This window comes from Anabrus simplex, chromosome 6, assembly GCF_040414725.1.
Source record: "Anabrus simplex isolate iqAnaSimp1 chromosome 6, ASM4041472v1, whole genome shotgun sequence".
In the NCBI taxonomy this organism is placed as follows: Eukaryota; Metazoa; Arthropoda; class Insecta; order Orthoptera; family Tettigoniidae; genus Anabrus; species Anabrus simplex.
Genome location: NC_090270.1, coordinates 83,841,969 through 83,869,409, shown reverse-complemented (window position 1 = coordinate 83,869,409; position 27,441 = coordinate 83,841,969). Strand labels below are relative to the sequence as shown.

Here is a 27,441-nt window from a genome sequence, read left to right as displayed (position 1 = left end):
ATCATAAAGAATTTATTGAGTCCATTCATGTGGAAGACCAATCAGTGTCAGCATTTTAGTAGCCACCATAATAGAATGCCTGATTTCTCATGGCTTAAAATGATGGTTGATGCTGCAGTAATGAGCAGCCTATTTAAAGTTGTGCGCACTTTGAGCCTTGTGCTGTACATGCACTCAATTTAGTTCTTGTCCATTCATCAGAAGTATCTGTGATAATAAACTGTATTGAAACAGTTAAAAATACTTTTTCTTTAAGTCAGTCTTCCTTACAGAACATTGTACTGAAGGAAACTGCCACGAAAAAAGAAGAAAAAAAGTTAATGCTCAGTTAGTAACTCTTTGTGAAATGGGATGCACTGAGTAAATAAGGTTGTAAGCAGATTTATGGAAATGCTTAATGCCATTGTAGAAGCACTGCATTCTCTGGAAAATTATGTTAGAAACTCACAAGCCTTTCAGTTTATACAAAGCATAGAAAACTGTAAATTTGGTATTTCTTTACTGATTTTGAACAAGGTGTTTAGTTACACATCAAGTCTTAATATGGCCCTGCAGATGGTTAGCATAAATTTCAATGAAGCATACCAACACATTAAAATAGTTACAGAAGCTCTGGAGGGTATCAGGCGATACGCTAGCAATGCTGTGTTTTAAAATATTGTTGAGAAAAGTGAAGAAATTTTGGCTCCTTGTCTAGTTTCAAAACAAACTTGTAGAAGCAACATTGCAGCCATATCCCATAGCAGTACTGCAAAACAATTTTTTCTTTTTCTTTAAATCTATTTCGGGGTCAGAATTGAAAGCTAGGTATGTGTCTCATGGAAATATTATAAAAAATTTGTATTTTTATTTCACATTTTGTTATAGATGACACAGCTGACACTTTCTTTTTTTTTTTTTTTTTTTTTTTTTTTTTTTGCTAGTTGCTTTACGTTGCACCGACACAGACAGGTCTTATGGCGACGATGGGACAGGGAAGGGCTAGGAGTGGGAAGGAAGCGGCCGTGGCCTTAATTAAGGTACAGCCCCAGCATTTGCCTGGTGTGAAAATGGGAAACTACGGTAAACCATTTTCAGGGCTGCCGACAGTGGGGTTCAAACCCACTATCTCCCGAATACTGGATACTGGCCGCACTTAAGCGACTGCAGCTATCGAGCTCGGTGCCAACACTTTCAGCTAATACAAAATTTGTACTTAAATAATGTAACATCTGAAATCTGAAAAGCAAGGAAGACGTGATAGCTGAATCTGCTTTGGCTGTTAAGGAAGCGTATGACAAATGCAATGATGGAAATTTTTGCAGTGGTGCCAGTAACAACTGCAATACGTGAATGGACCTTTTTCATCTCTAAAACAAATCAAGCCATACCTAAGGAACAGAACCAGCCAGCAGAGACTGATGGGCCTAGCTCTTCTTCAATGGAAATAGTTTATTAAGTTGCTTCACACTTGAAAAGGCTCAACTTGATTTTATACTTTTGCCTTAAAATTAATCTTTACATTTTCCTCCTGATTTTCTTTCCAAAACACATCCTATCACTACATAGCTGTGTCAGCATTTGTATGTTAGCAAAGCATTTAAGTTTTTTTGGTATTTGTTTACTTATACCGGGCTGAGGGGAAATAAGATAACTGAATAAATCAGTCGCTCAGTCACCGAACCCATCTTATAACGAACCTATACCTATGTGCCTGCCGAGTGGTAATCCTCATTATTCATGAAACAGTTTTGCTGAAGAAGGCTACTGAGCAAACAGTTCAAAGCACTCCATCAAATTAATTTCCTTACCACTATAAAAGTAAAGAAAGTCACTCTAATTTTGTGAATTATTATCAGCTAGTATTGAATGTCAACACTGAAAAATCTCTCTGTATTCACACTTTATTTTTTTATTTTTCCCAGATGTCAGTAAGTTCTAATTCTGATACTTCCCGTTTTTCTTTTTTACATCGTTACAGCCTCATTGGACCACGTTTATTTAGGTTTCCAACCATGTCTACGTATCCTTGCCCCACATGTCCTTCATTCTCTTAAGGTGAACATTTCTTCTGTTCTCTGACCAGGGAAGTCATTTTGTTGATTTGACCTCATCTTCAGGTACCCTCCAATCCTGGACTTTTTGTTTAAAGATGCATCTATCTAGGACTTCTTGTTCCGTTATCCCGCTCAGCTCAAATCATCAGCCACTCCTGCGTGAGAGAGTTTAGATCAGGGCTTTGGTCCAGTCATATGATTTCATTAATTTCCACTTTGACAAACCACTTGGTTATGGCCTTTGCCTTATGAAAGGGTGCACTGTTATACTGACAATGAAAAGGGCCAATTCCAAATTGTACCACAAGTTGGGTAGCATAAAATTATCCAATATTTCTTGATAGACTTAGAAAATCATAGTTCAAGGAACCAAAACCAGTGGACCAAGACAAAACCAAACCATCATTATGCCTCCTCTGCCACATTTCACAGTGGGAACAATGCACTCCAGCAAACAACAGTCACCTGGACTACCACAATGTGTCGCATTATTTGTGACCCCATAATATGTGCTCTTCCATTGGTCTACAGTTCAAAGGCGATGTGTTTTGCAACTCTGTAGTCAGTGATGAGCATTCAGTTTATAGTGATCTTGGCTTATGTGCTGCAGCTTGAGGGCACAGACAGAAATGGAGAGAGCTCATACACTACACCCGGACTACTAGAGTTGGTCAATGATAATGATGATGAGCTCATGCACGGAATTCAAGTGCAAATACCTCCTGATGAAAGGTATGAGTACAGGCATCATTTGCAGATGCCAACTGAACATCTATGTTATAATCAGCATCAATATCCACGTATTCATTGCTGTCAGCATCTAAAGAAAGCTTCTTTCTTACCTGTTGAGCAGTGTGTCTTGATACCACCTTCTTCTTCTTCTTCTTCTTCGACTGCACTACATGTTGAAAGTATCGATAGTCCCAATCTGCTGTTTTTCTTTTTCCACTCTGAGGTGTAAGCAGGGCCGGAACTAGGACATTTGTCGGGGGGGGGGCAAAGGTCAGTTTGCTGCCCCTATCCCCTGATCCCCCTCCCTCCCCCTCCCCTACCACTAAAGTATAATACCTCCGTAAGCTATTTTTTAGATGCGGCAGTTGAAATTACACACCATATGTATACTATTAAGAAGTTTTATTTATGAAAAACACTTATATTAATACACTTATACATATTAATATATTACACTTATATTGAAAAATACTTATATTAATACACTTATACATGACTAATACAAATAAGTTTTTTGTAGTGTAACTCAGTTGTAACTACGCAAAAATTTGTTATGTATTGTAACTCAAAATTGAATTCTTTGAGCCTTCTTAGCTGCAAATGTACTGATGATGTCATCAAAGTTGATAAGGGATGCTTGTTTGTGTTCAATTGATATTATACTTAGATTATAGAGTCTCTCCTGTCCCATTGTACTTCTCAGGTAGTTTTTGATGATTTTGAGTTTGCTAAAACTTCGTTCTCCAGATGACACTGTAACTGGCAACGTGAGAAACATTCTCAGTACAATAGTAATGTTAGGGTAGACTTCCTCTAGTTTATTTTTATAAATAAAACTTAACATTTCTCTTGATGTGGCTTCCTTTAAATTTTCGTCAACTGATAAAGCATGGTGCTTGAAACATTCTATTTCAAATTTAAATTCTTCAATGTTGAGATCAGCAGTGTAGATATTTGCCAATTCTTCTGCTTTCATTTTTAGATCTTCTGTTTGCATTTCTTTAATTCGAACTCCATTCAAAAATCCAAACTTGCTGTTTACGTTGTCCAAAGCCTTAAACCTGTCACTGAGTTCCGTAATCATCTGGTCAATAACCTCTAACATGGCTACTTAGTACACATTCTCAGTACTTGTCGGAGCTTCATCGCCACATAGCTCATCAGACATTTTTTTTTTTTTTCTTCTGAGAACTCAGATGGTAGATCACTCATGCTTGCTAAGAATTTACCCTCAGTAATGGGCTCAGATGGAGCTAACTCTCTGCAAGCCTTCAAGACCTTGAAGATTCCGGGCAGCCAAATCTACTGTTACATCTTTTCTTTGCAAAAACTCATTGACATGATTGAGCTTTTTGAACAAAGCATGCCAAAAACATGTTGAAAATGATGAATTCAAGTTTCCCAATATTTTTCAAAAGGGAGCTGGCCTCACTCTTAGTTTGAGATGTTGAAGAGTTCATGATCTTTAAGAGCCTGCACAACTTTACCGTAATGTTTATACACAGCTTCGACCGCACCTAATCTTGCAGACCATCTTGTATTGCTTTCAGGTTTCAATGTCAGTGGCACATATTTTCGGGGAACTTCCCAGCGTGAAGTTGAAGCCGCAAAGAAAGAATACATACTGTTCAAAGTTCCTAAAAAATTCTGAGCCTCAGTAGTAGCAGTGGCCGCATTAGCACCAACTAGCTCTTTCTCCTGAAGTAGTCTGGACTGAACTCGTTTATACTTCCCGGCCATATTTGCCCCATATTTGGCTTCTACAGTTCTCTAAGTTTAGTCCATCTTTGTCTAATATTTTTAGAATTTCTTTGCTGAGACCTTCACCTGTTTTGTCACTAACTGGGAAAAAATCAATAAAACTTTCTTTTACCTCCGATGTATTTGTTTTGACGTAACTAACTACTTAAGTCGTTTGCTCAATGTGGCTGTTATCCGGAGTGCAGTCAAATATTAAGGAATAATATTTCGCATCCAAAATGTCTTGTATTATCTTTTGCCTTATATTATTGGCAATAATTTCAAGGAACTCATCTTAGTAGTATAAGTGGGGGGTTCTGCAACCACCTCCCCCTCAGGCTCTTGGGAGAGGCTTCTGCTGCATTGACTGCACTGGCTAAGACTGCATGCTTAACCTTACATCTGCTATCTTGGAGGGGCTTAACCGTACTTCTTACGCATAAGAGAGCTAGCCTAACCTTATGGAGGAGCCTAACCTTAGTTTTACAGTCGGATGCCCTTCCTGACGCCTAAGAGAGCGAGCTTAACCTGACATCCACCATCTTGGAGGGGCTTAACCTAACTTTTTATGTGCAAGACAGCAAGCCTAACCTCATGGAAGGGCCTAACCTCAGTTTTACGGCCGGATACCCTTCCCGACGCCAATTGCACAAGATGGTGGCTATACACAGCTCCTTATGAGACGCCTTAGGGGTGCTTGCGCAAAATGGTGGTCACAAGATGGCTGCTATACATGGGCTCTTATGAGACTACCTAGGGACGCTTGCGCAAGATGGCGGCTACCTAATTCTACAAGATGGGGGCTATACACAGCTCCTTATGAGACGGCTTAAGGGCGCTTGCGCAAGATGGCTGCTTTACATAGGCTCTTATGAGACTCCCTAGGGACGCTTGCGCAAGATGGCGGCCACAAGATGGCTGCTATACATAGGCTCTTATGTGACACCCTACGGACACTTGCGCAAGATGGCGGCTATACATGGGCTCTTATGAAGAAAGCTAACTTAGAGGCTACTGCACAAGATGGCGACTGCTGTTATGAAGATCCTTATGCATGCGGGGGAGGGCAATTTGAAATTCCACGTGCTCTTGTTTGTAAACAAAGCTACATGCTTTTTGACAGCTGTCAGCGGTCATCTTTAATTTTTTCAAATTTTCCACCACCACATTTCAAAGGTAGTAGCTAAAGATGGTAGTACGATACTCTGTTGATTAAAGATGGCTGCTGTCAAGAAAGCACTTGGAATTTTTCAAATTGCCCGCCACCACATTTCAAAGGTAGTAGCTAAAGGTAGTAGCTAAAGGTAGTGGCACGATGCTCTGTTGATTAAAGATGGCCGTTGTCAAGAAAGCACGTGGATTTTTTTCAATTTGCCCACCACCACATTTCAAAGGTAGTAGCTAAAGATGACAGCACAATGCTCTGTTCATTAAAGATGACCGCTGACAGCTGTCAAAAAGCATGTCACTTTGTTTACAAACAAGAGCACGTGGAGTTTCAAATTGCCCTCCATTGCATGCATAAAGATCTTCATAACAGCAGCCGCCATTTTGTGCAGTAGCCTCTAAGCTAGCTTTCTTCATAAGAGCCCATGTATAGACGTCATCTTGAGCAAGCGTCCCTAGGGTGTCTCATAATAGCCTATGTATAGCGGTCATCTTGTGCGAGCACCCCTAGGTCGTTTCATAAGAAGCTATGTATAGTCGCCATCTTGTAGAATTAGATAGCTGCCATCTTGCGTAAGCGTCCCTAGGGCGTCTCATAAGTGCCTATGTATAGCAGCCATCTTGCGGCCACCATCTTGCGCAAGCGTCCCGAGGGCATCTCATAAGAGCCTATGTATAGCAGCCATCTTGCGGCTGCCATCTTGCGCAAGTGCCCTTAAGCTGTCTCATTAGGAGCTGTGTATAGCCCCCATCTTGTAGAATTAGATAGCCGCCATCTTGCACAAGCGTCCCTAAGGCGTCTCATAAGAGCACATGTATAGCAGCCATCTTGTGACCACCATTTTGCGCAAGCACCCTTAAGGCATCTCATAATCTCATAAGGAGCTGAGTATAGCCGCCATTTTGTGCAATTGGTGTCGGGAAGGGCATCCTGCCGTAAAACTGAGGTTAGGCCCTTCCATGTGGTTAGGCTTGCTGTCTTGTGTGTAAAAAGTTAGGTTAAGCCCCTCCAAAATGTTGGATGTAAGGTTAAGGTTAAGCATGCAGTCTTAGCCAGCACAGTCAAAGCGGCGGAAACCTCTCGCGAGAGCCTGAGGGGGAGGTGGCTGCAGAACCCCCCACTTATACTACTCATCTTGTATTTTATGTGAGAAATACGAGATTTTCCCTTTCTTATGCCGCTCAATATGTTGTAGAAGAGGGACATTGTAATGCGATATAAGTTCTACTGTGTTCAAGAACTTTCCACTGGATGGGTCGCTGAAATCACAGTCTTCTTTAGCTCCTCAGAATGGACTCCCTTGCTTTGCTAGGAATAGAATAGCATCGACAATGCAGCGCAATACCGCCTTCCAGTGAGACTCTTCTTGATGGATCTGGTTGTGAAGTTCTGCATCAATACCTCCCTTTCCTAAACAAGATTCTAAAACTTCCCACAAACAAAAGAAAAATTTGTGGTTGGATGAATTTCCATGTTCAGGCAATTTTTCACTGAGTTTTCTCCAGTTAGTAAGTCCTTTTTCTTTGGCTAAGGAAGGCACTTGATTTGATGCTAAGTGTGAAAGCAGCCTACAGGGAACACAATATAGAGCTTTCTTACTTTCACTATAGCCTAACCATGATCTCTTTTCTTTTTCTCCATTCTTGAGAACTTTATAAAATCAATCTTTGGTGAAGTTACGTCCTTCTCTGCTGCTATTACTTAAATTTGGCTCAATCATATTTTCCAAGCTCATTTTTATTATGTAACGCCTTTCAGAATCTGAAAAACTCTGTGGCCATGAACCAGGATCCCTAAAATCAAAGGAAAACTTGGACGTTCCTCGAAGACCAGTTGTAGGGCCTAGACGAGATAATTCATCTTCATTCGCTTCTCCAGTAGGACTGAGTTTCTTGCAAAGTTTGACATGTTGCATGCCTTCCTCTCTAGCTTCGTCATCTAAAATATTAATATCAGTAATATGATATATTACAAAATGAAGTTTAAAAAAATTATCGTAAAGTCCGATAAGGCACAATTAATTCATCTCTTCCCTAATGTGCTATATTTTAATTATTGAAATAAAAATTAATATTTACTTACCTGATTTTTCTTTTGAGCCTTCATCTTCATTAACATTAGGTTTTTTAGAAAATGTTTTAATTTTGGTGTTTGTAACAGCACATCACTTTCTTTCTTCTTTTTTTCTTTGGCAAGTTTTCCATACTCGGCTCCACTGAGTCGTTTTCTGCCATCCATAATTTGGAAACTGATAAAAGCGCAGCTCAAAGTGTACTAAGCAATTCCGTTTTCCAAACGCTGATAAACAGTAACGCGAATAACTAACCAACACTCTGAACACTAATAACTAAATGCAAATAAAATAAAACAACTGTCGGTTCGTATCAACACACGCAGACAACAGTGTACACAGGCTACATGTGTAGCTATCGATAATGACAACGATGACTGCTGGTATCTGTTTAGTTTACTGTTTATTGGAAACAGAGGGGAGCATGGGGAGAAAGGGGGTGAGGTAGATGAGATGCTCACGCATCGCATCAAGGTCGGACTGTTTTCGACTCCCCGACCCTGCTGCCGAGCGCTCAGGCTACTAATTATTCATATCAGTAGTAGGCATAACAGTATAAGACTCACTCCAGACCCATGAATTACGTTCATTCCTGTGTTGTGTCTTATAATGAAGAAAATAACTTGGTACACAGTGTCAGTGTAATCAAGTTGATGAATTGTAACTTGGTACACAGTGTCAGTGTAATCAAGTTGATGAATTGTTCAACAAAATTAAACAATATTAAGTGTGGTATTATTATTATGAAAAAATTAAATAACTCATTATTATTTTAAATAAACTTTTCAAATTTTGCTGCCCCCCTGAAATCTGCCGCCCGGGGCGCGTGCTCCCCCTGCCCCGCCCTAGTTCCAGTCCTGGGTTTAAGTACATATATAGAGGAGGATTTGAATGAATTTCTGAATCAAAACAATCTAAAGTTATTTGGCAACAATCTTTATTTTATTTTTCTCCTTACATGTTTATTATGTCAAGAATCTAATGAAGATCTAGAACTCTCTTTATAACAATTAATCTATGCAAGAATTCATCAATAACACTATATGATTAGTCCTATAATGAACTGCTACAAGAATATCATTTCTATTTCAAACATTTCTTGTGTTATTTTATGCCTTGAAAATAGACTAAACATAGATAACACCCTAGAATGAGATAGAAATAAATGCATTTACTGGTTCATTTATAACACTCAGCCAATTGTCTTATATTAGTATGTCATAGGTGGGGAAACTGAAGAAGGACAGCCTGTTCAACTGGGAAACTGGGAACATGCTGAGACCTATGCAAGTGCCCTCATAGAGGTAAGAGGAAGTGATGTGATCTCTATTTTCTTTATTCTACTGTTATATTTATTTAAAACTATTTGAAACATGAACATAAAATACGACAAGTCCATGCTATAAATTGTCAACTCTCATCAGCGTTGTTATCTTCTTCTTCTTCTTCTTCTTCTTCTTCTTCTTCTTCTTCTTCTTCTTCTTCTTCTTCTTCTTCTTCTTCTTCTTCTTCGCCTTATCTCAGTTCAGGGGTCAGCTGCAATGATGAGACTTACAATGTTCTTCCCAAAGTCCTTTCTCCTTTAGGTCTTTCCCAATCCTGTCCTTTTTCCACTAGCTTCTTTATCCGCAGTCATGGATTTTGCTGGAATTCTCCCACCTCCTCTGTGTCCATAGGGGTATCCCTCCAAATGTCACTTCCAGAAAATGCCCTATTTGAGGTATATCTTTCTCAGTACCCGATCATTGCATGTTCCTTGTTGGAACAGGAATTTTACAGCAACATGCCTTTATTGAGATCAACCATTTTATACCTAATGTCAGGTGGCAGTATAACAACCATTTAAGACATCCCGTCTATGCTTGCTGTTGTCTTTTAATGAGCCTTCATCTTCTGCCTTATACTAGTACTGGTGGATGCTGCTGCCCCATGCAACATGAGATGAGAAGGCAGCAAAAGTACAGATAACACCAACAAGTTTTGTAGCAACCACTACTAAGAAACTATCAACTAGCATACAGACAGTTCCTCACAGCACCAATAACCAAGAAAAGAATGAACAAATCACAACGAAAGCATCGGTAAGCACATTATTGCAAAAAACATCTGGAAAGGATACTTCCCAGGCATCTTCAGCTGGGAAGTCCTCCCCTACAAATGAGGGGGTGCGCAATGACTTCCCCAAATACAGCTGCAAAACCTTCCAGCCTTCCTACCAAAGCTCAGGTTAAGAATGAGGAGAAAGGGAAGCTACTGCACTCCACTAAGAAATTGGAGAAAAAGTCTTTTCCAACCCCATCGGGGATCACAGCATCCCTGAAGAAGACTGCCAAACTATCTGCCGGTTCTCCTTCAAAGAATAAGGAAACAGTGTTAAAGAACAAGTGGCCACGATGGCCTCATGTTTGATCCCTTTCTGGGGAACTCAGTTCTCCCAGGAAGAAGGCCCACCGATCAAAGTCAGAGAGCTCACCATCTACGGAGAGCTCAGTCTCTAAGTAACCCTCTGCTGAGGACACAATGGAGTCTGAAGCCATCGTTATTGTAGATGATGACAAAATGAATACCGACAAAGACAGCAGAAATTGGCGGGTAGCTGACCAAAAGAAGGGCAAGCAATTGTTCTAATTTTGTAACGCTACCAATCCAAACAATGGCATTAAACTGCAATAGTTATCACTATTAAAGAAACTATTTAAAATAGTTTATGTTGGGTCCACCTTGTCAATACACTTTTAATGATTGAAATTATTTATTTGATCATACATGCTCCAGGAACAATATTAAATAATTTTAAATAGTTTCTTTAATAGATTTAGACAACTCAATACAGGAGAGTAAAATAATATATTATTATTGGTCCACCTTTTCAATACAAAATGAAAATTACATAGGGACTAGTTTCGACCTAGTAATAGGTCATCATCAGCCTGAAGTAAATTAAAGCGTAAATATCGAAGAAAAACATAAACAATGTAAACACAAGTACAGTCTTTTTAAAGGTACATACCATGTGGGAATTTGAGTATAGATATATTAAAAATAATAACTCTTCCAATTGACGAAGCACTGAGCGGAAGTTATGTAAAGTTTGGTGCGCCGTATATTATAAAACACCACTGTGCACTAAATGATGTAATAAAGAAGAAGAGTAGGTTGAATGCTGGCTTCTTCTTAGCTGTTGTATATTCGAAGAAGATTACGTCGTATTTTGTAAGGTATTGAAAGACGTCAAAATACATGGATGTTGGAAAGGCTCTTCATTTTTTGGAACAAGGCAATTGTTGCGCGAGGAGGCTTAGGAAACCAGAGAAGCGCTATATTATGTTAAAAAATAGAGATCCTAAAAAAAGTTCCATGCGTCGTATAAATTGTGGAAATGGAAATCGAAAAAACTTGGTTCTTAAGCGATAATGTTGTTCATTCAGATATCAATTGAAAATAAAGAATCGTAACATTGTCTTCTCAAGATGTTTATAAAGTAGAATTAATAGACGATGCGAAGTATGATACTAGGAGAAAGCTCTTCTGCTTCTGGAATCTTGAAGGACGATGGATGTTTCACGAGGTGGAATAACATATATGGAGTTAAATAAAGGTGGATATAAATTCGCAGTTCAATGCGGACCATAAATTTGATTCTGAATAAAATACAGTAAGATTTTTTTTTTTTTTTTTTTTTTTTTTAGCTGAAGAGAGAAACGGAGGTAGGTAAGGATCAAAGGAAAATTTTTGAGGAGGTGAAGGAAGGAAAATAAAGGTATGAGATTTTTTTTAGCTGAAGAGAGAAACGGAGGTAGGTAAGGATCAAAGGAAAATTTTAGAGGAGGTGAAGGAAGGAAAATAAAGGTATGAGGGTTTTTTTTTTTTTTTTTAATAGCTGAAGAGAGAAACGGGGGTAGGTAAGGATCAAAGGAAAATTTTTGAGGAGGTGAAGGAAGGAAAATAAAGGTAGAGATTTTTTTTAGCTGAAGAGAGAAACTGAGGTATGTAAGGATCAAAGGAAAATTTTAGAGGAGGTGAAAGAAGGAAAATAAAGGTATGAGGTTTGTTTTTTTTGTTTTTTTTTTTTTTAAGGTGGGGCTGAGGGATGTGGGAATATAGAAGAATGATTAAGAAAAGTAGTAAAAATAGAATGAACAATCGGACCTTTAATATTAGGTTTTGATTGTCTGAAAAGTTGAATTAGCAGGTCAAAAAGAATGTTTGATTTATCGGAAATGTCATTGAGATTGAAATTGGGATTGAAATATTGGTCTAAATTTATAAAGCAATTCTCTGTTATGTTAAGGAGGGGTCCTTTATTCATAATTTTGAGAATTGTCATATCTTGTTTAATGTCAGTAAATTTATGATTATAATCATTCATGTGTTGACCAACTGCAGAAAATTTATTGTGTTTTTGGGCATTGACATGTTCAAGGTATCGTCTATTAATTCTACTTTATAAACATCTTGAGAAGACAATGTTACGATTCTTTATTTTCAATTGATCTCTGAATGAACAACATTATCGCTTAAGAACCAAGTTTTTTCGATTTCCATTTCCACAATTTATACGACGCATGGAACTTTTTTAAGGATCTCTATTTTTTAACATAATATAGCGCTTCTCTGGTTTCCTAAGCCTCCTCGCGCAACAATTGCCTTGTTCCAAAAAATGAAGAGCCTTTCCAACATCCATGTATTTTGACGTCTTTCAATACCTTACAAAATACGACGTAATCTTCTTCGAATATACAACAGCTAAGAAGAAGCCAGCATTCAACCTACTCTTCTTCTTTATTACATCATTTAGTGCACAGTGGTGTTTTATAATATACGGCGCACCGAACTTTACATAACTTCCGCTCAGTGCTTCGTCAATTGGAAGAGTTATTATTTTTAATATATCTATACTCAAATTCCCACATGGTATGTACCTTTAAAAAGACTGTACTTGTGTTTACATTGTTTATGTTTTTCTTCGATATTTACGCTTTAATTTACTTCAGGCTGATGATGACCTATTACTAGGTCGAAACTAGTCCCTATGTAATTTTCATTTTGTATTGAAAAGGTGGACCAATAATAATATATTATTTTACTCTATTGTAATCACAGTTCAATACGGATCTATCATTATGAAACTTATTTCTTTTAACTCAATACAGGACCAATAAAATACCTATTATGGTTAAGTTTATCAATAGTTATCACTGTCGCCTAGCTGAGTTACGTCAATAGGTAACCGTTTCTGCGGCCTCCATAGTCTGTCTACAGGAATCTCGTTTGAGACCTGGACACGATTACAAGAATTAATTGACAAGAGGGTCCAATTTTTCAATACAATATATCAAGTAAATGATATTACGTAAGTCTTGGGACTAGTTTCATCCACTTAGTGGCCACCTTCAGCCAAATAAAAATTAAACAGATTATGTGATAACTAAAACATCTGTAATAACAAAATTTGTGGTTATGATCTTCTTGTCATGATATGATGGCTTAAAGTTCACTTAGGGCCTCAGGCAAAGAAGTAAATCTCTATCTGATGTACAAGCACTGAGTTGCTGGAGGAAGCAGGTAGGCCATGTAACAAAGGAGTGGATAGGGAACAAGCACTGACTTGTTCCTCAACAGAGTAGCTGTGGATGGCGCAGCGAATGGGGGGAGTTTGTACCCTACAACAATGAAGTTTGCTCAGCTAGATGCAGTTGCAGTTCACACTCTGTTGCCAGTAATGACAATGGTGTGCAACGTTCATCAACAAGTCAATACTTTGAATAGGTAGTTTTCAATAAATAAATAAAAAAAATTAATACATACCACTTAGTCGAACAGATCATCTCCTTTCTCCCAAGTCTTCCTAGCCCAAACTTTGCAACATTTTTGTAATGCTACTCTTTTGTCGGAAATCACCCAGATCAAATCAAGCTGCTTTTCTTTGGATTTTTTCTAGTTCTTGAGTCAAGTAATCCTGGTGAGGGTCCCATACACGAGTGTATTTAAGGGTATACTTAACCCTTTCAAAATATTCCAGGTATATTTTATAATACTTCCTCTGCTACCAATTAACAAATCTTTAACTGACAAGTTTTTAAGTCAGATGTTATGTTTGCTTAAATATGGGAGGCATGCTTCATAAACATCTCTCTTTCCTGTGTCAACCTGAACCTGAATGTCTCTAGTTGGATCTAACACTAAAGTAGTGTACTTTTTATGGACGAATGGCAATGATGTCGGCTCTTCTATTAGACCCCGTAGAAGACAAACAGAGAACTTCTCTGTAAACTTGCCATTTTGATTCTCTTAATGCTGAAGCTAGAGCTGACCTGACCATGCGATGGTCATTATTCCTTTTCAGTGCTCCCTTGGGACTAGGGAATTCGATCCTGGCCCTTATTTCTAATCCCGGGATTTCTGGATTGCACTTGGTCAGTCCCGGGTTCCCGGGATTATCCCGGAATTGAAGGTTATAAATAAAAAATAATAAAATCTTACAGAAATCTGCTGTTTAATCAACAAATCAAAATTTAGACAAAATCAACATATTTTACGGTATACACCTAGCTAATATAATCTCACTCTAACTAATAAGACTTAGAGTCAGACTAACCAGAATTGAAAATCACTCAGTCTCTATGTTAAAATTATTCTTTTCCAAGAATCAGTGAGATCTCTTTAAACTTACATAAATTTTAAAGAAACCCTTATGTAACAAACTATGCAAATGAACTTTGGAAATTAACAACAATCTCTTTGAACATAGACTAAATAGATGACTTTCATTTAACAACATAACAAGTAGGTAGAAAGTTTCTTAGCAAAAGTCTTTAAAAATAACATTAATCAGTCAAATTTCACAGTTCTCGTAAATATAAAGAAAACTAATTTAATAGGAATATTCTAATTTGAATTGCGAAAATATGATCTGAGAAATAACAATGCATCCAGTGTCTCATCACCAAGCCTGCTTCTCAATTTGTTGCACATATATGCAGCTGCAGAGAAAGTGTGTTCAGGTTCAATGGAAGTTGGAGGAATCGTTAATAAATATAAGTCTGCTCTAGGTTATAGCTCCGAGTAGAATTTGAAGACTTGTATAGGTTCACTTCCTTCTTAACAATTCTAGAAAATTCATTTTCATTTAATGCTTCAGGAGACATGTTTTCTATTTCCAGCTGAAGTTTTTCTTTGAGTGTCAAATCACTTTTTTCTGTATTTGTAGGCTCGACTTGGATATTTTGTTCTTCCTCTTTGTCATATTTTTAACCATTTAATCTCTCAATTAAAGAAACAATCTGGTTTTTTATCAGGACTTTGCTCGGACTTGAAAATGTATGCTTTATTTCATCATCGAACGCCAACGCCACATTGTCACTATGAGGATATTTTAGGTAGCATAACACGCCACTCAACTCATTTCTTCGGCGATCTTTCATGCACTTTTGTAAATGTATCTTGAATTTAGAAGCCAACTTGGAGCTATTGTCATTTAACTGCTTAAAAAGAAACTTAAGGGCAGCATCAGCTGTGCATAAATTCACATCAGTGCGACAGAGTGCTTCTACAGTTAATTTGACTGGAGCCAAGATTTTAATGATTTCATCAATAAGCTCAAAATCGAACTCTTCCAACTGCATTGGATTATTCAAATCTATAAGCGCCTTTCTGACACTAAATTTCAAGAAGGCAAAACACTCAAGCATAGTGTAGAGGCTGTTCCATCTGGTTTTGCATTCAAGCAGTAAACTTACCTCCTTGCTATGCTCTATCTTCACATATTTTTGAAGAATGGTATCATTCTTCAACGAAGCTCTTTCGATGAACAACGCAGTCATGCGCTAAATGAGAACAGGCATTTACACACCGAAAAGACACATAAATAACGTGCTGGGAGTTTTGCTTCACGCAATCTATTTTGCAAATTTTAAAAAAATGATGTCAATCCTGAAATCCTGGGATCCAGAAAACGTAATCCCAAAAACTATGGGATTGAAAAGCAACCAGGATCCCGGAATTGAATCCTCTACTTTGAACAGATATCAAGCATATGTACTGAAGTTTCAGTCTCACCACAGTCAGAATGACGGCAGCAGGTTATACTTGTACACCTTCCAGGGACTGCTCAAACCACCAAAATGTTGAACGACATTTTAAGAGTGTTTGCCAAATCCGAAGATAACAATCCTATGCGGTTATTTACCCAAAAGTTGGTTTTGGATAGGTCAGCATATGCTGAGATGCCCCTTCCTCTCATGGAGTGAGAAGCCCATGTATAGAAGGCTTTCTCTCTTAAGAATTTTCTTAATTGTCTGCTAATCCAGTTGTTGTTATCAGCTTTGTTGATATTTAAAATGCCAAATACATATCTTCCACCCTCAGTAAGAGTCTGACAGAGTGGAAATGAGTGTCACTGATGTGAAGCAGATGGTTACAGATGCTGAAGTGTTGTAAGGAAGCCCCACATCTAGATTTCACATGACCTAGACCGCGACAACTTCTTGAAGCATAAACTGTTCCACCTGGACAGTCATGAGGGAGCCCAATGATTTCATTCAGAGTTTCTCTGAGAAACTCAACAACATCATATAGAAAGCTATTCTTATCTTTATTAATTATGATGATGATGATGATGATGATGCTTGTTGTTTAAAGGGCCCTTACATCTAGGTCATCAGCCCCTAATGGTACAAAATAAGATAAAATATAATGACAATTTAAAATTCCAAAATTCATCCAATGACCAGAATTCAAAACTTGATGATGAAGAATGAATGGATGAATATGAATGTAAAATAATCATCGGATCCAACTCACAATATTAAAAGTTAAAAATAATTCCAAAATCAATCCACTGACTAGAATTCAAAAAGAGGACAATGAATAATGATTAAGAACTTAAAACAATCAGTGGATCCGACCCGCAATGCCCCACCTTCCTGGAAACTAACTTAAAACAATGGTATATACTGACCAAGGGGTTGCTTCCAAAGCACAAGCCTAAATCGATGATGCTTATTGTCAAAAGGGGTCCAAAATCCAGGTCAACGGCCTCTCATAATGGTACTTATGGCTAGTAAAGTAGAACCATAGTATTTCTCATGTAGTGGTACTAATCACATGTAACGTAGACTCACAATGTTCCTCACATTGTGGTACTACACACAGGTAACGCAGACCTATGGTGTTTCTCACATTGTGGTACTATGCACAGGTAACACAGACCTATGGTGTTTCTCATATAATGGCGCTACTCATAGGCAACGCAAACCCATGGTGTTCCTCACACAGTGGTAGTAATCACAGGGACCTGTGCTATCCCATGGTGTTCCACACATAGTGAATACTAATCACAGGGACCTGTGCTATCCCATGGTGTTCCTCACATAACGTGTACTAACCACAGGCAAAACAGACCCACTGTGTCACTCAAATAGTGGTACTAATCACAGCAGACCCATGATGTCCACAACCAGATGCCGAAACACCCCAATGAGTATTGCCTTTTTTCATCTCCTTGGGGTGTTCCGACCGAACCTGGACAGAGGGGAGCCTCCGTCATAGTGGCAGATACTATACACGGGTACTGTAAACCCATAGTGATCCACCTACAAACCCATGGTGTTCCTCACATAGTGGTACTAATCATAAGAAAAGTCGACTCATGGTGTTCCTTGCGTGATGGTACTAATCACAGGTAATCTCATGGTTCAAAAATCAGCATCCCTTGGTTGCCCCTTTTAGTTGCCTCTTATGACAGGCAGGGGATACCATGGGTATATTCTTTGTCTGCGTCCCTCACCCTCAGGGGGTTCTTTATTAATGGTGCACACTGCATGGGATATATGAGACTTGGCCAGATATACTGATTAATGACGAAGAGTTTCTGATCAGGTTTCAACAAAGGTGAATTAAGCAATTTGTTGATGTTTATATTCAGGGCTTTTTTTATGACTGCAGCATCATCAAAGACAATTTCATCATGAAAGTTAATGCCCAGATATCTAATGAGTTTGTCATTATTTGTCAAAGAATGTACAGTAATAGAGCTGTCTACAGTGGAAATTTTGGTAGATGCAAGACTACCATTTTTGAGATTGAAATAGAGGAGAAGTTTTCTTCATTCTACTGAGTGCCTTTCGGAGTCACCTCAAGCATCAAGACTAACTTCCTGGTGATCCAGAAACCTTCATCTGAATGGATGGATGGATCCATCTGAAACTCTTCCAGACGGTTATAAAGAGTCGTGGTCTACATGAAAAAGTCTGAACAGGCTACGATCTGGGGTCGGTCGATCTAAGAACAATATGAAGAAGTGGGGTTTATCTGAAGAGTCAACCCTCTGTGTCTGCGGGGAAGAACAAACCATGGCGCACCTCCTTAATTGCAACTCCCACCCTCTTGTTTGTACCATGCAAGATTTAGTGAAGGCCATACCAAATGGTCGAGATCTTGCCAAATTCTGGTCCGATATGATATAATTGTTACTTTGAATGTACCTCTAGTATGTTTTTACCAGTTAGACCTATCTAATTACTTCTCATTCTTAACTAATAATTTATGTGATGTATTGCTTCTGATACGAATAAATAAATAAATAAATAAATAAATAAATAAATAAATAAATAAATAAATAAATAAATAAATAAATAAATAAATAAATACATTTTTGAGACAAATTAATTTGCTCTTCCTGGATTTGTTTGTATACCAATGGATGCCAAACCGTTTTATTCAAAAGGATTTGTGTTGAAATTTAACTCCACAATTTTAAAATCTTAAAATTTTTGTTAATGACATCTTATTTTTCACAGAATTGTTCGTAAGTTCATGGATTTTTAAGTTATCTTCACAACTGTTAAATAGTGCCAAGTAAGAGTGTCAATCAAAGTGAATCCTTGAAAGTCGTTATTAAAAGTGGATTATGATAATACTTTTATACATTTGGATTAATATAGTTAGTTAGTCAATATTTAGAACTTTTCAGAATTTCACCATCTCACTTTGTCCCTCCAAAAGATTTAAGTTTACAGCAACTGTCCCACTTTGAATCCACCCACTCCTCAAAACTGGTCAGCTAATTCATGAAGCTGCTGTTCACAATATTAATAAACCTTAACCCTTTGTGTCAAAAGAAATGCTTCAATAACACATTTGATTTCTTTCAATGAGAAGTCATAACTCTCTCTCTTTCTCCTACTTTTGATGTCAAAAGGGGTCAATTAATTCACCTCTTTGTCTCTTAATATAATAAATAATAATCACCACTAGCTACTGTATATAGACAAAAGTTTAATTTCAGGTGTTCAACCACTGGATCATTGGGTGGATGGAAATGAGCATGGTAATGAACATAAGTGGAGGACCGAGTGATGGAAACAAATCATCAGATGCATCTATTATAGTGAACATTACTGCAAATGAGTTCTATAAGCAGCCTACATATTACATCACTGCTCATTTCTCCAAGTTTCTATTACAAGGAACCCGTCGAATCGGCCTGGTTTCACATGATGACAAAGGAATACAGAGTGTTGCCTTCAAAACACCAGAAAACAGTGTTATAATTGTGTTGCTCAACAAGTGAGTGATTTCATTCAGTGTAGTGTCAGTAACTTCTCTTACATACACTATCTGAACAAAAGTATCCGGACATTATTCAAAACTAAGTGTTCCTCGGATGTACTGCCCAGTCATCATCATCATCATTTCCCATTATACAGCTGTAGCCGGGTAGGGGCAAATATGGTTCCTCTCCACTTTCTTCGGTCTTTCCACCACTCCTCCTCCAACACTGTGTCCCAGTCCAGGTTTCTTTCTCTAATAACGCATTGGATTGGGTCCTTCCATCTCAGTTGTGGTTGTCCATGGCCTCTCCTTCCTTGCATTTGCATTACCATCACCTTTCTTGGCATTCTTTCATCACTCATTTGCTTTATGTGCCCAAACTATCTTAAACAGCTCTTCTCTAGTCTATCATTCATTTTTTCCACTCCATGCCTTTTCAATGTCAATGAATGTCATCACCATATCATTCCCATACTCACATTGCTTTTTCATTAGTTGTCTCATAATGAAAATGGGCTATATTGTTGACCTTCCACTTCTGAAACCAAACTGATTTTCCTGTATCTAATTTTCAACCCTCAACCCTATCCTATTTTTCAGTATCCACTCCATTATCTTAGCAACATGGGATATCAGTGTAATTCCCCTGTAGTTCTTCAATATTTTCTTATCACCTTTCTTAAAAATTGGGATGATTATTCCTTTTTGCCAATACTCAGCAACCTTCTTCTTCTCCCAGACAATCCTGAGAACTCGATATGTCCACTGCAGGCTTACAGCTCCAGCTGCCTTTATCATCTCCACTGAAATTTCATCTATTCCAGCAGTTTTTCCATTCTTCATCTTTCTTACTGCCACTTCAGTTTAATTCATTGTAATTTCTTTATCCATTTCTTCATCAACTACTGCCCTGTAATGAACATTAATAACCTTGTCCTCTATTACAGCATGATCTCTGCAAGGAAGACTGTCTATCAGGTATTGAAATGTCTTTAGGGGGATGGTAAAACATTCTCACTGCAGTGCTGCAGGAGTCGTAATAATTAGTGATGTGGATCGTTTGAGCCTGGAGTGAAGTTGCAATTCTAGTTAATCCCAGAGATTGTTGTTAGAATTGAGTTCAGGGCTCTGGGCTGGTCCAGAAATTATTTGTCCAAAAACCACTCATGAATAGACCCTGCTTTATGGCAGGGAGCTAGATCATGCTGAAACGAATAATGATCACTTCCAAACTGGTCTTCTACTGTAGATAACATGCAGCAGGTTAAAATATCCTTACAACCTTCTGCCTTTAACAATATTATGAGAGGACCAAGTTCCTTCCATCAAAGACACTCCCACACGGTCACCTCCACTAAACTTTACCATGTGCACTTTACATACTGGCTTGCTGCCTGGCATTCACTATATCCAAATCCTCCCTTCTAAGCACTACCTGCCCTCCAAAGCACACATCTCCAGTCAACCACAAAACAGTGGCGGCGCTCTTTACACCACCGAACACAATACTTGGTTGGTGTTAACTAGCAAAATGTGTGGTTTATGGACAGGTGCTCGAGCCTTGAACCCTAGTTCTTGTATCTCCCAGTGCACAGTCATGGTGCTAGTTGCACAATTAATGGCACTAAGAAATTAAGAGGTGATGGTATCATACAAAGCCATGCGATTTCCCATACCGCCTTCTTCAGCACTCGACAGTCCATATCAGTCAACAATTATGGTTGTGTATTCCCATTTTCACTTCACAATCACATCCCCAACAGTCAACTTTGGTGACTCAAGATGGGCAGAAATAGCTCTGAGGTGACTGGAGATGTGTGCTTTGGAGGGCAGGTAGTGCTTAGAAGGGAGGATTTGGATATAGTGAATGCCAGGCAGCAAGCCAGTATGTAAAGTGCACATGGTAAAGTTTAGTGGAGGTGACCGTGTGGTGACTACCAATAAACATTCCATGTTCTAAGTCACTAAGCTGCCTGGCTCCACCTATTCTTCAGATATCTTGTAGGACAGAACAAGATCAAGCTCTCAGCCACCTTTTACAACAGCAGCTGTCAGAGTGAAATGTAGGCGCAGATAGGTACTCAGATACTTTTGATCAGATAATGTACAGTATATATCTATGTCCCAGGACTTACCAAAGAACTTTAATTATTTATTAATTAAAATATTATTCTAGGGAATCTAAATTCAGTTGAATGTCTTTCAGGAAGGAAGTTGAAATACACACGGTGATAGACGATGCACAACACGGTCGTCTGGAAATCTTCTTACCACCTAGATCAGTTCACACCCTCGTGTACAGTGGTAGCAGTGACCACACATAACAAACTACTGAATGTCATACAGCATTTTCAGAGTAAAGTACAAATATAAAACTTTTGAATAAGGAATTCACCATCTCTAGAACCTAAAGTGGTTATTTAGGTAAGTTATGATTCCTTTCAAGTAACACAATATTAGAACATCCCTATGATAAGTTAATATTAACTCCTTAAATTTTGGATTGTAACAGCTGAAAAATATATAGATAATAGGCTATTATAGCAGACAACATTGTCTAATACAGGGCTTATAATCTCTGGCAGTTATGGCAAAGTATCAACTACTACTATTCTCTCTGAACTCTCTCTTTTGGCTGCAAATTGCAGGGAATTCTCTCCTATGATTCTAGGAAATGATATTGCATTCAATAATAGATTATAATAATTTTTTCTTTATCTAGGTTCATTTGGACTGAGTAACATAAGTTTTTTCTCCCACAGTATCTTTTTATTACTCATCATCCATCACTGTATACCAGTCCAGGTTCAGGTGTCCTGTACTGATCTTAGCTAAGTCCACACAACATAATCTGATTCTTTCTTTATATCTTCCTTGGTTTAATTCATTTTTTCATCATTTGTTTTGTCAACCATTCCTTTAATATATTCAAAGCAAGTATTTTTCTCCTTTTCACCATTCATACATTTGTGCTCTGATAAATACATTCATTAATTGGTAACTTGGTTTGTATTTGCAAAAGAGATCACTAGGATGTTGTGGGTATAGCTAGTTGCTTTACGTCGCACGTACACAGATAGGTCTTATGGCGACGATGGGATAGGGGAGGGCGAGAAGTGGGAAGGAAGGTACAGCCCCAGCTAGCATTTGCCTGGTGTGAATATGGGAAACCACAGAAAACCACCTTCAGGGCTACCGACGGCGGGGTTCGAACCCACTATCTCCCGGATGCAAGCTCACAGCTACGCGCCACTAACTGCACAATCAACTCGCCCGGTAGAATGTTGTGTGTACAAGCTTTGAATACATAATCAATATTTTCAGGGTATCTCATCTAAACCTATTTTACATGTGCCACCCTCTAACAGCTTATGCATTGACAGTGAAATGAAGTGTTAGTACAGTAATTGCTTACCTTTTTAGTGCTAAGTAGAATTAGTTATTTTATTAGTTAGTACCTTGCTTGGTTTATTTTTGTGTAATCCTTGTGTAGTATCCAGTATTTATTTCCATTACCATCTATTTACTTTAATTCACAAAATATGTTATTTTAATCTGGTGGATATTTTCACAATATTTCATATTCTGTATGGGGAGCATAAAGAATGGCTGAGGAATGCAGGTGTAGGGACTATGGCTGTGAGTGGGCATTCAGAAGTAAGAGGGAAAAGTTGGAGAGTTTGAGGAAGGTAATTAGGGTCCTAACAGAAGGCACAAAAAAAGGTATAGGATTTGCTCAGTGTACAGGGGATAGAAGGTAGACAAGAGTGAAGGGAAGAAAGAGAAGAAGTAGTGGAAGACAGGTGGGCTAATGTTTTAAGGGGAAGAGAACTGAGGATAAGAGTTCTAGTAAGGGGGAGAGTTGAAGATAGGTATCGGTGAGGAATCAATATGAGTCACTGCTGGTATAACAGTAGAGGGAAGATGAGGAACAGAGAAGTGTTACAGAGGTGAGAGGCAAGAGGAAGGGGAAAGGTAGGAAAGAGAAATGTAGAGTAGAGGATAAGGATGAGGGTGGTGGAACAGTGTTATGAGAGGTAGAAAAGGCAGGAGGAAGTAGGTTCTGCAGCCATCACAGGAGATAAGGTAGACCAGGAGGAGAGAGGATATAATGAGGCAGATGGTGCTGAGGCTCTGGTCATGAGGGACTCAGTTGTTAGGCACAGAGCAAAAGCATGAGGAAGGAAGGGAACCAGGGTAGAATGTAAAGGAAAGGCAAAGGGCAAGGAGAAGGTGGTATTTTTTCACTTTGGTACCATCAATATAAGGCAAGCAGTAATAGGTAGCTACCAAAATAGTTGGGGAGAGTGGGATTTGATTATGACAGTATGGAAGAAATTTAAGGGAGCAGAGTTTGTTATCAGTGGGATACTGACTGGAGGGTGATCAGATATTTAAATGACACTAAATAATGGGACACTGGGAGTGAGATTTGTAGATCCTAATAGATGGGTAAAAGATAGGGATCTGCGCTCAGGTGGCTTTCACTACTGTATGGGGGCATGTGCAGTAAGTTAGAGGGTTTATTTAAAATGGTTATAGGGATGGACTAGGAAGTGGTGATGAGAGTACAGGGAACTGGAAGTCAAGTAATGGTGACATAAAGTTGTTAATGTTAAACTGCAGAAATATTGTATTTACCAGATACTGTAATAGGAGATGAATCATGGCTGTAAAAAAAAAAAAAAAAAAAAAAAAAAAAAAAAAATCTTGTGTCCTCATACTGATATGGTGCAGCTCTTTCCTTAGGCACACCCTTAATATGCTGAGAAGTGATATTATAGATCCAGAAATATTGTCCTGGAAATAGAGTGTTTATCATAGATATAGGATAGAATCAAAGGAAGGGAGGGTATTCATACTGGTGAAAGAATTTGTAAGCTGTGGAAAAGTGAACAAACATGAAATTCTAGATATCAGGGTCATCTCTAAAGATGATAGGCAACTTGATGTTTTTCAGGTGTACAGACCTGGAAGGGGTGGCGCTGACCCTGATGCAGAATTCTTTGAAAGATAATCAGCTATGTGTGGAAAGACACAGAAATGAACGGGGATTGTTATGGGTGATCTGTGTTTGCCAAATGTTATCTGGGAAAGTAATGCGAATGACAGAAAGCATAACCAACAATCTGGGAATGACAGCTGATTCAAAAAATTATGGAATCAACTAGAGGGAAGAATATTCTAGACGTGGTGCTCATAAAACCAGATGAGCTCTATTAGAAGAACTGAGATGGTGTAAGTGATCACAGAGATATTTGAGTTATAGTTAAAAGTAAATGTGATAGAAAGGAAGGTTATAAAAGTAGGACGATTCAGGAGTACCATATTGTTAATAACAGAGGCATCAGAGATTAGTAGAAAATGTTAAATGTAAGCAGTCTATGGGATGGATTTAAAAGAATTGTTAAGGAGTATGAAAACAGGTATGTACCATTAAAGTTGGTAAGGAATGATCAAGACTCATATTAAAATAAAGAGTTCAAGAGATTAATGAGGAGGAGCAGGTTAGAAAGAAATAGGGTTGGGAATGGTTGTGAAGAAAAGGTGAAAGTGAAGAAACTTGCCAGGAAATGGAATTTAGCAACAACTAAAAGAGGTCAGCTAAGGATATGATGATATCAAGCATAACTGACAGTCATATGAGCTTTTCAGAGGAAATGGAAGGGTAGGTATATATATACTTTAAGGAAGAAACAGGTTCCAGGAAGGATATTCCAGGAATCATTAATAAACAAGGGGACTTTATGTGTGAAGATTTACAGAAAGCAAAAATATTTAGTCAGCAGAATATAAAGATTCAACATACATACATACATACATACATACATACATACATACATTATCATTATAGACTGTTATGCCTTTCAGCATTCAGTCTGCAAGCCTCTGTGAATTTACTAAACGTCGCCACAATCCTCGATTTGCAACTAGTGATGTGGCCTCATTTAGTTCTATACCTCTTATCATTAAATCGTTAGAAACCGAGTCTAACCATCGTCGTCTTGGCCTACCTCTACTTCTTTTACCCTCCATAGCAGAGTTCATTATTCTCCTAGGTAACCTATCCTCCTCCATTCGCCTCACGTGACCCCACCACCGAAGCCGGTTTATGCGTACAGCTTCATCCATCGATTGTAAGTTATGAATCTCATTCCGTATTGACGGTTATCACTTTACAAAAGAAAATATTTATAAAATCCTCCTATCAATACAATTCAAGTCATCTGTTAGATGAAGCAAAGTCTATACATGTTTCAGCCTAATCTCAAGGCCATCTTCAGTAGTAAAACAATGATTACATAATATACAAACAAATTAAAAAACATAATGATGTGAAGTGACAGTGATCATGATTAGTGAGTTAAAAACACACATTGAGGTGCAAAGTCCTCTCGTCTAAAAGATCTTGCTGACTGTTAAATAAAACACTATGCTGAGGAGTGTAGTGAGACTGTCAATACTACGAATAAAACGTGTAAACATTTGTAATTAAAAGTTGTCGTCTCGAATGGAGATGATGTAGTATTGACGGTCTCACTACACTCCTCAGCATAGTGTTTTATTTAACAGTCAGCAAGATCTTTTAGACGAGAGGACTTTGCACCTCAATGTGTGTTTTTAACTCACTAATCATGATCACTGTCACTTCACATCATTATGTTTTTTAATTTGTTTGTATATTATGTAATCATTGTTTTACTACTGAAGATGGCCTTGAGATTAGGCTGAAACATGTATAGACTTTGCTTCATCTAACAGATGACTTGAATTGTATTGATAGGAGGATTTTATAAATATTTTCTTTTGTAAAGTTCATCCATCGAGTTCATTCCTAAATTAGCCTTTATCTCCCCATTCCGAGTACCCTCCTGCCATTGTTCCCACCCGTTTGTCCCAGCAATCATTCTTGCTACTTTCATGTCTGTTACTTCTAACTTATGAATAAGGTATCCTGAGTCCACTCAGCTTTCGCTCCCGTAAAGCAAAGTTGGTCTGAAAACAGACCGATGTAAAGATAGTTTCGTCTGGGAGCTGACTTCCTTCTTACAGAATACTGTTGATCGCAGCTGCGAGCTCACTGCATTAGCTTTACGACACCTTGATTCAATCTCACTTACTATATTACCATCCTGGGAGAACACACAACCTAAATACTTGAAATTATTGACCTGTTCTAGCTTTGTATCGCCGATCTGACATTCAATTCTGTTGAATTTCTTACCTACTGACATCAATTTAGTCTTCGAGAGGCTAATTTTCATACCATACTCATTGCACCGTTTTCTAGTTCCAAGATATTAGACTGTAGGCTTTCGGCACAATCTGCCATTAAGACCAAATCGCCAGCATAGGCCAGACTGCTTACTACATTTCCACCTAACTGAATCCCTCCCTGCCATTTTATACCTTTCAGCACATGATCCATGTAAACTACGAACAGCAAAGGTGAAAGATTACAGCCTTGTCTAACCCCTGTAAGTACCCTGAACCATGAACTCATTCTACCATCAATTCTCACTGAAGCCCAATTGTCAACATAAATGCCTTTGATTGATTTTAATAATCTGCCTTTAATTCCATAGTCCCCCAGTATGGCGAACATCTTTTCCCTCGGTATCCTGTCATATGCTTTCTCTAGATCTACAAAACATAAACACAACTGCCTGTTCCTCTCGTAGCATTTTTCAATTACCTGGCGCATACTGAAAATCTGATCCTGACAGCCTCTCTGTGGTCTGAAACCACACTGGTTTTCATCCAGCTTCCTCTCAACGACTGATCGCACCCTCCCTTCCAAGATGCCAGTGAATACTTTGCCTGGTATACTAATCAATGAGATACCTCGATAGTTGTTGCAATCCTTCCTGTTCCCTTGCTTATAGATGGGTGCAATTACTGCTTTTGCCCAATCTGAAGGTACCTTACCAACACTCCATGCTAATCTTACTACTCTATGAAGCCATTTCATCCCTGCCTTCCCACTATACTTCACCATTTCAGATCTAATTTCATCTATTCCTGCTGCCTTATGACAATGGAGTTTATTTACCATCCTTTCCACTTCCTCAAGCATAATTTCACCACCATCATTTTCCTCCTCCCCATGAGCTTGGCTGTTCACAACACCATCAGGATGA

The 27,441-nt window shown here is 38.3% G+C and overlaps 1 protein-coding gene across 2 annotated transcripts in view; it reads left to right on the top strand.

Annotated features, from left to right (window-relative positions):
* Positions 1-1,852: 1,852 nt before the first annotated feature.
* LOC136875491 (lysosomal acid glucosylceramidase) overlaps positions 1,853-27,441 on the top strand; it is a 37,266-nt gene continuing 11,677 nt past the window's right edge. Inside the window, exons 1-4 of one of the 2 annotated variants that reach the window (XM_067149036.2) lie at positions 1,853-1,910; positions 8,962-9,051; positions 19,035-19,315; positions 21,511-21,724. In XM_067149036.2, the coding sequence (XP_067005137.2) occupies positions 1,905-1,910; positions 8,962-9,051; positions 19,035-19,315; positions 21,511-21,532 (399 nt within the window). In that variant the 5' untranslated portion in view covers positions 1,853-1,904 and the 3' untranslated portion in view covers positions 21,533-21,724. Of the gene's footprint in view, positions 1,911-8,961; positions 9,052-19,034; positions 19,316-21,506; positions 21,725-27,441 lie in introns of both variants that reach the window. The other variant, XM_067149034.2, reaches the window with a different exon arrangement.